General features: G+C 34.9%; 1 protein-coding gene across 16 annotated transcripts in view; it reads left to right on the forward strand.

Moving 5' to 3' along the window:
• The window catches only part of DGKB (diacylglycerol kinase beta), a 325,927-nt gene that overhangs the window by 105,637 nt on the left and 206,617 nt on the right, over positions 1-13,673 (forward strand). For 9 of the 16 annotated variants that reach the window (XR_014943029.1, XR_014943030.1, XM_032443169.2 and 6 more), the window contains 2 exons: positions 5,520-5,552; positions 9,676-9,792. Coding sequence is in view for 11 of the 16 variants with exons in the window: in XM_032443169.2 (XP_032299060.1) it covers positions 5,520-5,552; positions 9,676-9,792 (150 nt within the window). In the remaining 5 variants the exon portion in view is untranslated. The remainder of the gene's footprint in view (positions 1-5,519; positions 5,553-9,675; positions 9,793-13,673) is intronic. The other 7 variants (XR_014943032.1, XR_014943031.1, XR_014943033.1 and 4 more) reach the window with 1 other exon arrangement.

Consider the following 13,673-nt stretch of genomic DNA (forward strand, 5'->3'; position numbering starts at 1 on the left):
TCATGTGTGCCCCGGTGGCACAAGTGGTAGGAATGCCGCGTTGCAACACCAGAGGCCCTGGGTTCAAATCCCCCCTGTGGCGCAAGTGATAGAAGTGCCGCTCTGCTACACAGGAGGCTCGAATCCCGGGGGGTTGGACTCGATGATCTCTAAGGTCCCTTCCAACCCGCACGAAACTATGATACTATGTTGATGATGTGTCTGTCTAGATTCAGTTCCACATAAAGATTTTTCATATCTCCTTGCAGTACTTTTAGATCTTTTAGTGGAACGTAGTATGTGAACTTTAGTCCTTTTTACTTTTTGTATACTGTATATAAGGATTGTATAGTGAGGTTTTTTCTAGAGTTAAATGAGTTCTGTTATAAACTGTGTGTAGAGATCTCAAGTGATAGTCTTTTAATAGATGTCAGATACACTTTAAAGCTACTCTCCTTTATTTCAGTAACATTTAAATTAATTCATACTGATTGAATAAATGTACATTGAGACTTGTTTCCTAATGAGGGCACATTTAGAGGAAAGGTTTTGCATCATTCTGATATCCTGTGGGTAATTATATTCTAATTATATGGTGGGGGGGAAAAGTCTATAACTCAGTACTGATCTTGTTCATTGGACCCAATTAATTACATGCACATAATGAAAGTTCATGATAAGGTTGACTGTCAGTGAGTTTAAAAATCTTTAACTCAATTGAATCCTAGCCTACCAAGAGTCCAGAATGAAATCATAACCAGGTTAAAATCTGAGTACTGGAATGAGATGAGTGAGTAGTGAAGAAAAAAATTGGTCTTTCTCTCTGATACCACTCTCCTACTCAGTCTACCTGCTTTATAATGCAGAAGGGGAAAACCGCTAGCATACCTTTTGGCTTCTTCATTTCATATCTTTACTCCATTTAGTAATAAATATATAGGATGTTCTATTTTATTATGTTATTTTATGTATATAAAGAAACAAATAGCCTTTACTATTTCCAACCAAGACAGAAGTAGTTTTGTCTAATGACAGTTCATCTAATAAAAGCCGATGGATTGTATATATATTTCATTAAGTATGATTGTTTTGATTCCCCTATAACTAATGTGAATTTTAAAATGATTTATTTTTTTATTTAATTTCTATCATTGATTTTGTAAACTATAATTACAACTGTTAATTGTGGAGTAAAGAAAAAAAAAAGAGGTAATCGTGGGATAAATTGTAAAACATAAAGTGCCTAAAAAGCAGTGTGAGCATTACTATACACAAGTTACCACTATCTCCATAGTAACAAGTTTGTTTCAAAGGGGGAGATTCTGGTGAAATATAGAAGGCAAGAAGTGAACAAAATTAAATTTTAAATTGGATAAATTTCCTTCTGTTTCATTTTTAACTTTATTTTCCAGCATTCTGGGTTGGTAAGAAGTTTGAAACTTCTTATAAGTGAATTTGTTTTGTTCTTTTGTCAAGTGGCAATAATGAAAGTATTTTAGGACAAAATCATATAAGCATGAATTTTATATATAAAACCACTGTATACACCATCTACATATATAATATAAAATATATAATATATATTTTATATTATATATGTATATATATAATATATATACATATATACATATATATATATATATATATATGTATATATATATAATCATAAATATAATTCAATTGACCTCTTAAAATATACTTAGCTGTATGTTTTCATGGTGATAGCAAATTTATCTGATTGGGGTTAGGATTTTGGTTTTTGTTGTTCAAGAACATAAAGAACAGTGTTCAAAAAACGTTCTGTTTATATTTAGTCCTATTTAGGCACATAATCATACAGCAAATTATGTTTTAGCCAAGCACTGTGCCTTTTGAAACAAAGCAATATACATTATGATCTATAGCTTCACACTTCTGTGATTTTTGTGTAAATATAGGAAGTGTGTTGTGTTGGAAAACAAACAAACAAACAAAAAACTAATACACTTTAAAGCTGAAAGTACTGTACAGTAGTTTTATTTCCCTAGAAGTATTTAGAGAGAATAAATAGCTGATACCTGTTCCATAATTTCAACATATAGATACTTTTTTCATGTCTGATAATATATTTTAGTGGTAGTAGTTGGTCACATAGGAAAGCATAAATGTACAGATAGTAAAAGGGAATGAGTGGTTCCTGGTTGAAAAATGAGCATTCCTTAATCTCTTTTCCTTTTTTTTTTTTTTTTTTTTTTTTTTTTTAAATCCTGAAATGATTTTTTTCTTTTTTTTGTTACAGTTGAGAACAGTGTTAACTCAGTTGAATCTAAGCTCCACACAGAGCACAAAATCAGTGTAGTGTGTAAGCATCTTTATGAACAGCCTGGTTCCTTCAATTTGAATACTAGCCTTGTGCTGAGTTTTTGAATGTACAAGATACCACAAAAACAAAACAAAAAAAGAAAAAACCTGCATGAATTTCTATGCTTCTGCAGGTGTGTGTGTGTGTGTGTGTAAATTTTAATCTGGTTATGAATATTAGGTAATAGTTTAGCAATTGAAACAGATGAAAAAAATTTTTTTTTCCTTTTCAGTTGTGTATCATGTTGCAGATTCATTTCTCTGCAAATCTAAAACAGACGTGAAATATAATGGTGTGCTTATCTACACTAAGAGCTTTTTCATTTCTTTGAAGTCAAAAGGAAATTAATAATTGCCCTGGAGGAAAATGTATCTTCCTAACTAATTATCTGTTCGGCAAACACAGTTCAATGTTAAAATAATAAGATGCTGATAAACTGAAATGGCAGCCATTCAATCATTTTAATTTATATCTAGTTGCCTGCCTGCAACTCATTACTGTTGCCTGTCCCCATGTTTATTTCTTACTTTCTCTCCTATTGGAGTGTTTTACACCCTTACCTGTATAGAATTATAGAATGTTTTAGTTTGAAAGGACCTTAAAGATCATCTACTTCCAACACCCCACTCAGCAATACCTCCCACTAGACCACATCACTTAAAGCCCCATCCAGCCTGGCCTTGAACACCTCTGGGAAGGTGTGTCCACAGCTTTTCTGGACAACATACTCATCACCCTCTGAGTAATATTCCATATTTGTCTTTTGTTTAGGCTGCAGTGAGGAGCCTTCTCCTCTTCAGGTTGAACAAATCAAATTCTCCCAGCCTGTCTGTGTAGGAGAGGTGCTACAGCCCTCTGATCATCTTTGTGGCCCTCCTCTGCACCCACTCCAGCAGCTCCATTCTTGTGCTGGGAACCATGGAGCTGAACTCAGTACTCCATATAGGGAGCGTCAAAAAGTCAGAGTGGAGGGAGGAGGACAATCTCTCTCTGCTGGCCACCCTTCTTTTGATGAACCTCAGGGACATTTGGCTTTCTGAGCTGCAGGTGCACAGTACTGGTTCATGTCAAACTTTTTATCCACCAGTGCCCCCAAGTCCTTCTCCATAGGGTTTTCTTTATCTGCTCATTACCCTGCTGTTATTCTTGTTTGAGATTGCCCTGACCCAATATAGTACCTTGTGCTAGTAAGTATATTTTCAATTATTATTTTTTTCCAACTCTGTCTCGGACAATGTATATTATTGCATACTATAGCACAAGTTCATTTAGGTTGCAGGTAAAATAATCAATTTTTGTTCTAATGTTGAGACACACTGATGCTTATACTGAATGGGCGCAAGACATCAGGCAAGTTTTCTTCAATGAGCTAAACGAACTAAGACAAACATGTAATACTTGGTAGTAATTTTGATGTGTGATTCTTTCCACCTTTATTGAAACATATTAAAAAAGTAATGTAATGTGTATATAAAGCTACTGTGTAACAGTTTCTTGTTGAGCGCAGTCTTGTTCTGAATCAGAGAGTTTTAGAGGGTATTCTCAAATGACAGTCTCCATTCTAGAATTATCTTCCATATACTACCAGTAGTTGAAATATATATACATATACATCCTACAGATTGTGAGGTATAACATATGTGTGTGTATTCACACACACAGATATATAATTGCAGATGTGTTTATGTATATGTATATATAGATAAATAATTACAGATGCATCTAAATCATTGATGGATGAGTCATCAAATAGCTATTACAAATATATTGCAACTTAGGGTGTTCTTAGTTAGTTAATTTGTTGCTAGTTTCTGTTTTTCTGTTTTGTTTTGTTTTTTTTTGATTGATACGGCTTTGGTTCGGTTTGTTTTTTTTGGGGTTGTTTTTTTTTTTTGGGGGGGGGGTGGAGGAAGGGGGAGGGTTCATCTTTGGTTTTCAGGTTGTCTGATTCTCTTCAGATATTGTATAACTGTGGACAGAAATTAAATGGAAGAGAATTTTTATTAGCAGACACTTGAATACAGGACAGATTTACAAAATGACAGTCTAGGAGTACTTGATCTAATATCTCTTTGCATACTAAAGCAGAAGTTTTGCATCTCTTGAAGACTCTCACTGAACAAGGTAGCTTTGTGGAATCATGGACCAGCCCTTAAAGAGCACTAAACTTTATTTAAATTTATTTAAATTTATTTTAAAAGCACTAAATTTCAGTCTGGTATTCAAGTCATGTATTTATACTTCCATGACCTTTGTGCTGTAAACATTTGAGTATATTTTTGCATGGTATTCTATGGATTCCATCAAATCTTACATGTTCAGATTCCTCTCATCAGTATATCTTATGCGTGCCTGTTCTGGGCTTTCAAGTACATACATCATCTGTAGGTGTATAGTATAAAAGTAATTATACTGAAATCATCTGATGTTTTCAGTAGGTATTTGACAAATTGTGTAATGATATAAACTATTCACTAATGGTTTTATAATCCTATTTAATGAATTAATTCTAAAAATATACTGTGATGTATGATCACAGTTGTTTTCAAAACAGTTAAGAAAACTCCAGATTTGTGCAAATTAAATAAGAGTCAAGGTGTAAAAAAATAATTTTTGCTGTATAGGCGGTGGATGCCATGTCAGCTGATAAAATGTAAACAGATAATTAGTAAGCCACTAGTTACTATTCATCTGTTTTCTCTTGAGTTTCATATTTCTAAATGTCACTTTTGTGTAAAGGAAAAGACTGTTTATGCAAAGAAAAGGTGGAAATACTGTTTAGGCCTATTACATTTTATACTTTTTCTGCTTTAATAGAGAAAAGCTTTGTAAATAAGGTTCCTTACATTGAATGAGGTTTCAAAGACTTAGAAGATGTGATAAAAAGAGCATTTCCTAAGTACCAAGTACCTCATTTTATTTTATGAAGTAGAATAGTACTCAGGTTTCATAATGCTTTCAGCTATTGATAAAATGATCACATGTATTATTTCTGGAATATGAATTATATAATGTAAAACACTAGGGGAGTAATGCTTGAGCTTGTGCAAATATGTTGCAGTGGTGGGGTTGAAGTGCAGTGTACATTCATTGTTGAATACAACTGCTGCAAGGAACAGTTCCTTGTGAGAGCTCTTGCAGTGCCCCTTGCCATCTCAGCTGTTTGGTATTGCAGCCTAATCTTCTTTTTTTCCAACAGACGCTACCCACTTTAGGAGGTTTGCTCCCTGAGGTGCGTAACGGGAGGCATCCTTGTGCGCACAAATACTAACGGATCATGATAACGTACATTTGTCTTGCTAAAAGTGCATTTTGGGGCTGAACTAAAAATCTTAGGCATGGTGTTTCTGTGTTGTTGTTTGTAAGGCCCTTTCTCATCAATTCTTTAATTCTCATTTGGATTAGTGAAATACAGATACGACTGGGTAGCTGTTATCTGACAGTGCTCTCTGGAGCAGTTCTGAATCCTATAAGATCCATCTTCTCAGTTAATGGGTAGTGATCTCAATGTGGGAATTCAAGGGGAGAAAAGAGGGTGTGAGATGTGTCAAAATGGGTGGAAAATATTGCTTTGGTAAGTACTGTTTTGAAAGGTATTTGCTCTGACATATACCAAAAGAGCAGAAAAGTTCAAGTCTTTGAGCCATCAAAATGTACAATAGCTTCTAAAATGCTGTATTCAGTATCTCCGTCAACCTCATGCATGTACACTAAACAAAGTCATTCACAGATGCATTATTCATTTTGTATGCTTCAATTAGAAAAGATATTAAATACAGCACAGTTATGTCAGCATTTCTTATTTTGAAAAATAAATGCTTGCGTTTTTCAAACCATTTCTTCAGTGCATGTTAAATTTGTATTAATGTTGCTAGAAATTGTAGAATGTTATCCAAAGAAGGTTTTGTTAAAATATTATGACTCTATAAGAGAATAGCACTCCTTGGTTCCTGACAATCTTGGATATCTTTGTAATGTTACATTGAAGTTCCTGAAAGAAAGTTGATGGGGAATACTATATTTGTACTCACTTGGAAAAGTAGACCTTCAAGTATAGTGTCATGAAATATCCATGTTTGATTTTTTATAATACTTTAGAGAGTTCTATATGAAGAATATGCCTTTTCCTTCAAATTGTGCAGAGTGTTTGGCCTGTTTTTTGTGGCTACTGCTTAGGAGGAATTGTTTTAATCTGTAAGTCAAGCAATTGTTTTGCTTATGGAACAGATAATGTAAATTATGGAAAGGATGTTGCTGTTGCAGCAGTCATAGAACCAAGGCCAAATGAGGCTATTTGCTGTCTGTCTCATGCTAGGACAAACAACAGTATCAAAAATTTATTTTAAAGTAATTGTTACTGGATTTTGATAAAAAATGATTGATAAGAGAAGTTTTGGTTATGGTGGTAATCATCTTTAATATAAAGACAGTTTTCAGCAGTGAATAAATACTTTTCCTCTGGGTAAAAGAAGATTTTTGATGCCACACTTCATAAGGTATCTTTTGAATCATGTTTTTTAAGCTCTTAACATACACATCCTCTATATGTCAAATCTGTTCCTTTCTGTTAACTTTGAACTGTCTAGACTTTTAAAAATCCTCTCTCCTTCTGTAATTTTTGTTCCGATCTGCAGTTTTATACTGTTCATGTGTCTGCACTTCTGAAATCTGATTTAATTTCTGAATATTTTGCAACATCCAGTTTTGGCCTTGGCCTTATAAAATTAGATGATATAAAATTCTGTTTAAGGTGGTATACTCAATTTATATAAAGTGTGTTGACTTTTAAGAGTAGAGTTGTTTGAAACATCAAACTACTTTTTACATATGTAGCAAGTTATGAAGTTTCCTTCTCACTGAAGTTTCACGCTTTCTATCCGTAACACTAACCAATATCATTGTGCATTACAGTTTGTATTAGTTCACAAGCATTCTGTTTGGATGCCTTATTCTTGTTCTAGTTTCTAAAAATCATCAAGCACATAAACACAGAGCTGCTGAATTCTCAGACAGCATTCTGAAAGTTAGGGCTGAATTTCATTGCTTTAGTTGTTTCTACTGTTTTCTATGTAAAGCAATAATACTGTAGTCTAGATGCTTGTATCTCCTTTTGAAATGGCCAAGTTATTTGAAACATCCAAGAACTCTGTTAACTAACTTTTTAGATGTCTCCGTGTGTGGAGTCCCTCTTTTTTTTTTTTTTTTCTTTATTTTTTTTTTTTTTCTTCCTGAAACATAGTTTTTTAGATCCCTTTTTTATAGGTAATCTAATTATAGAATCATAGGAGTAAGAAAGGACCTCTGGAGATCATCTGGTGCAGCCCCAAGATGCTAAAGCAGGTTCCCTAGAGTAGGTTGCATTGGAAAGTATCCAGATGGGTTTTGAATATCTCCAGAGAATGAAACTCCACAGCCTGTCTGTGTAGCTTGTTCCAGTCTCTGTCTAAGTAAAGAAGCTTTTCCTCATGTTCAATTGGTGCTTCATGTGTTCCAATCTGTGCACATTGCCCCTTTTTCTGTTGCTGAGCACCACTGAAAATAACTTGGCCCCATCCTCCTGATAACTACCTTTTAGATACTTATAAACATTGATAAGATCCCTTCTCAGTCTTCTCTGCTTTGGGCTAAACAGCCCCAGGTTTCTCAGCCTTTCCTCGTAAGGAAATTACTACTCCATTACTCCTCCAGATGTCATCTTTCTCAACCCTCTGGCTGTGCCTTCTTTAATTGTCTTTCTTGGCCACAATGGCATACTACTGGCTCATGGTCAACCTACTGTCCACCAGGGCACCCATAACCTTCTTCTGCAGAGCTCCTTTTCTAGCAGGTCAGCCCCCAATCTATACCAGTGCTTGCTTCCACCCCAGGTTTAAGACTCTAGATTTGCCCTTGTTGAACCTTGTTAACTTTCTCTCCACTCAACTCTTCTCTCGCCCTGGTCTTGCTGAATGGCTGTGCAGCCTTGTGGTGTGTCAGCCAGTCTTCCTAATTTGGTATCATCAGCATATTGCCCCAGTTCTGCAAAGCATCGGGCAACTGAAAACAGTCAGGGGTGACTTGGACCACTGTTTGATTGAGGATTTGTTTGAGCCTGGGTTGATGTTCAAATTTAAGGAAACCAACAATGATAGAAAAACAGTGGTGATCAACATATGTGTTATGCTGATGGTAGAAAGGCATAGTATCAAGCTAGGATGTATTCTGTTTCTCCCTTGAAATCTGTGTCATTGCTTCTTACCAGTTTAAACTGCTAGAGAAAAAGTGGCGTGCAATCCCTTAGGCTTTATCAGAGCTACCTGAGAGATAGATTTGGCCTGGTATGGAATGTAAATGGTTAACATTTCATGAATTATTTACAGAGGGCAACTGCAATGTTGCCCTTTATGTTCTTTGCTAGTGCAGCAGCTTTGTGCCAGCTCTTTCCCTTGGCAAGTTGAAAGCCCTCTCACTTTTGTAAAGTGAGGAGAGTGGCTGGAGAGTAGTCAGGATTGGTTTTACTGATTCTATTTGACAAACATCTGCTTGTCTTAATTTGTGGTGCATTTTTGGACAAACTAAAAGAACATGCTGGGTGCAGTTTATAAATAGGATAAATGAGATGCAAAGAACAAGGACAATTTTTGCTTTCAGAATTTTCTGAAATGACCTGACAAGAGTTGCAAATATGATGACAACAACATGAAAACTTCTAAGCGTTTTTCTTTCAAAAAACAATCTGATTGTGCTGTATATCACCATCAAAAGTTGACAGCTGTTTAGCATCTAATGTAGATTCAGAATTTCAGCTGGTTTCCTTCTGATACAAAACGTCTTTTTTTTTTTTTTTTAAATAGTTTAAAGTTTGTTTTTTTTTATATTTTAAAGGTTAGCCTCTTGAAGATAGATACTCAGATTATCATTGTACATTTGGAACAGGTATATTTTGCTGAAAATGGTGAAATACTGTTGAAACATCCAACAGTTCTTAGCAATTAGAGATTGTGAAAAGTAACCCATCTGTTAAATTATTACATTTTTGTATGATTGGTTTTAAGTTTCAGAATGCCAACCTAGTAATGTTGGATTATCTTTTCACATTGCATTAAATTGTATTGTGTCTGCACATCTTCATCCATCTACTGCCTAGTCATTATGAAATGTCCAGGCAAATAGATAGATATTTTGTGAAGTGGACAGTCATCGTGTAGTAACTAGAGATGTCATTGTAATTGAAGCAGAATCTGACATTACTCTCCAGTGAAAAGCATATAGGTATGATCTTAGTTGTTGTCTTATAGCATTATAAAATGTGTTTAATTGTTTAATTTTCTCTCTTTTTTTTTTTTTTTTTTCTTTTTCTGTTTTCTCCCCTGAAGGAAAGACAGGCAACAGTGAAAAAAGAAAAGGGCTGTTCTCAGCAAATGAACAAACTGGGAGAACGAAATAAAATGCAAAGAGCAAATTCCATCACTGTAGATGGACAAGGTCTTCAGGTGTGATTACTGGTATTTTAATTTTAAGAGATATGAGGACAACAATAGAGTAACCAATCTTTAAAGGGAAATGCTTCCTATGTGATAGTTTTTCTAATAATTCACTCTTACACATTAATAATAATAATAATAATAATAAGGTAAATTCTTCCATCTGTACAGGAATCTGTATGCAATTCCCCTGTTTCTCATATGATTAGTAGGATTTACTGGGATATTAAGCAGAGAGCAAATACTAGCTGTAAAGCACTTGTACTGTGAATAAAGTTGGATTTGATGATTTTAGTGTTTGTTATTCAATTTCCTTTTTTAAATTTATGTTATAAATCTATTACTTGGTTAGTCTTGATTCATCTCATTTGGACCTTTTAAGTGAAGGATGGATGGATTCAATTTCAAAGATGTTATTTATCCACGTATTGTCAAGTGTAGGGTATTTGTTACACCAAAATTCAAGGTGGAGAAAGGTAAAGTGATTTCAGTACTAGCAATATCTAGAAAAAAGATCAAATATGAACATTTATTTATGTATTTATTTATTTATTTATTTATTTTTGCTTAGAAGATAAGCCTCCGTGTGTGACTGATAAACTAACGTCATTGTATGGTCGTTACTTAGAAGTGTAACAGAAGATCTGCCTGAACTGCTTGACTTCTTTCTGTTGAGATATGATCAGTTTTTAGTAAAGTCAGTGTTCATGTATGTGATGATTCTTTATTTCCTCAGGAGTTAAATGATCATTGTGATCATTATGTGATAATCATTTTCTAAACATAGTAGACTGTTCTATTTTCCTTTTGATGTGCTACAACTGAGGTTCAGTAAAAATTATTCTATTATCATAGATGAAATACTGAATGCTTTATAATTATTTCATAATATAGACTACTTTGCCTGTATAGAAAGAAATAATATTTCCTCTTTTTTTGGTTTGTGAGACATTTTCTTTATGACAACTCAAAGGGAAAAAAAGAAAGAAGGGTAAAACCTATAGAGCTCTGTTGATGACCTAGCATTATACTATGGCGGTCATTATTTGTGGCTCTCAGTTCTCTCTTCCTGTACTTGCTATCTTCATAGGCTGCATTAATTACTGTTCAGATGATTTGAGGTAGACGGAGCATAAGACTAAAAGGCTGGAGTATTTGCTAGCAGAATACTCAAGCTCTGTCAGACACAGTGTGAATAGTAGTTCTAATGGGATGATACTGGAAGTTAGATAACTTTGAGTATGCTTCTGGTGACCACAAATGTTCTACGTAAAAAAGTATCTTTGAAATCTCCTTTTGGTAGCAGTGTATCATTTTGATTTTTGATTTTACTTCTAGTGTTAGATTGCTTATGCTCATAGCTTGTTTTCTGCAATCATTCAAGTTGGTATTTCACACTCTTGCCGTATGGAACCTGGGTTACAGTGCCCGATTGGTTCAAAATAGTAATCTCCTGGCACCACTATCTCTTGCATACACAACATTATTAAATTATTAAAATCCTCAGAATTTGTAATTGCATTTATTTATTTTTACGTTAACAAAGGATCATTTTACAATGATAGCATTAAAGATAATTCTGTAGTGATGTCTTTAATTTTCTCATCTTAGTGTAGTCATATCTCTCTGTTAACAAAATTGGTTTGGAGTAATAAGAATCCATCTTTGCACAAACAATTAAAAGGCCTGCACTGGAAGTGATGCCTCCTATTTTATTATGTTGGCCCACGTTGTCAGAGGCAGATACTGGTGGTATGGCTGTAAAAATTGAGCCTTTCCTCCAGTATTCCCTTAAATTTTGTTGCCATGTGGTAGAATTCAGCAGAGTGGCAGTCTGACAGAATGGCATCTTACATGGAAGTGCATTTGAAGCAGAAAAAATGGCACCCATTGATATTCATCAACACTGAAGGTCTGTGGAGACCAAACAGTGGATGTGGGCACAGTGAAGTGGTGAGCAATGTGTTTCAGTAGTGCCAGCAGCAATGTGAACAACAAGCCATGCTCTGGACAGCCATGCATAGCTGTCCCTCAGTGAAATGGAGAGCAACTTGATAAACTCATCTGGACAATTTAGTGGATTACAACCATGGGAGTGTGTGTGGATCTAAATATCTTCAATACAATGGAAATGGTGGCAGTGTTGGAATATCACAGTTTGTGCCAAGTTGGTGCCACAGATTCTCACGTAGGAACAGAAGAAATTCTGTATACAAGTTTGTCAGGACCTGCTGAAGCAATACAAGATTGAAGATGACAGTTTCCTGGAGTGCATTATTCCGAGTGACAAGGTGTGATGTCACCACTGTGAGCCAGTCAAAACAGCTGTCCATCAAGAGGTGACATCATTCCCCGTCAAACCAAAAGATCAAGATGCATCTTTCAGTGGATTAAGTGACATATACTGTCTTTTGGGATAGGAAAGTTGTGATCCTTCTGCATTTCCTGAAACCTCAGACATACTATCAACTCTGACCACTACATTGCAACACTGGCTAAGATGAAGGCACATCAGTCAGGCCAGAGAAGAGAACAACTTTCATCTTGTAACATGATAATGCCAAGCCTCATATCAGTTTGGAGACCATGGACTGCACTGGCAATCTTTGCTAGCGTGTTCTTACACACCCACTGAATAGTCTGTATTTTACATCTTCTGACTTCCACTTTTCTGGTCCAATGCAAGATGTGCTATGTGGGCAACATTTTCATAGCAGCAAGGCCATAATAGCAGCTTTGAAACAGCTTGTCATTTCCGCTGGTACAGATTTATATGAATGCAGCATGCAGGCTCTTGTTCATTCCAGGTGAAAATGCATAGTTAATAATGGTGACTGTTGAAATAAATAGTGATTTGAAGCTGAGAATTTGTTCTATCAGATAGTATCATTGTGCTTTTTGTTGTAGTTTCTCTTGAAATAAACAGGAGGCATTACTTTCAGAGCAATCTCCTTAAATTTTTGATTGGTAACAGTAATCATAAGAAAACTACATGGACTCCAAAGTATACCATAGTGAAAGACTGAGGTCTGTGAGACTGTTGAAGTTATGGTTGTTGTTTTTTGTTGTTTTTTTTCACTCACAGATTGTATAATTTTGAAACATTTCCACCATGAAAATAGAACCAAGTAGGCTTGTTCTCAAAATCTATAAGTCACTTGTCCAATTACTGCATTGAAGTTGCCTTTATATCCTTCTAGATTAAGGCCTGACAGTGTTCACTTATTCAGTCTAAAATTTTAATTGCATCATGTAAAAATCTACGTTATTTAGAAAAGCTTTCGGAAATTAATTGAAAGACATTATGTTAGAATTGAGCGGAATACAAACTAATTATTAGATTATTGTTTTTCAATGGTCTTTAACTTACCTGCAGTAGTGAAGTTCTGAAATAAAGTATTTTTATTTTATATATGTTCAAATTTTAGTTTTTGTTGAGAAATTTATCGTGACCAATCCTTCCTTCCATCAGACAGCCGTGAGCAGATAACTTAGTGGCAGTGGAGATCTGCACAACTTAAAGACAATTAATCATAGTTAAGCACATTCATCTTGCTTCTTTGGAGCTAACCAGCATAATGATCAGGATTATTATTTCTAATTAGAGGAAGTAATAGATCATGTATAACCTTAGGACGAGTCTCATTAATTAACCTGCGTCCTAAGGGATTTCAGTGGGTAGTCCATCTCTGTCACAATGAACACCATTGGTTTACACTTAGTTCACAGGGACAAACATCACGGGAATTGGCTAAATAACTAAAATTGATTAAAACAGTAGATAAAAATTAAATATATGACAAACTTCACTATATCCTGTAATTTGATATATGTTTCTACATGTACCACTGTAGTGAAACAATCTACAGTGACAGAGGTTGGTTTTGTTC

Source organism: Coturnix japonica, chromosome 2 (genome assembly GCF_054131305.1).
Source record: "Coturnix japonica strain WE chromosome 2, WE-NBRP24, whole genome shotgun sequence".
NCBI lineage: Eukaryota > Metazoa > Chordata > Aves > Galliformes > Phasianidae > Coturnix > Coturnix japonica.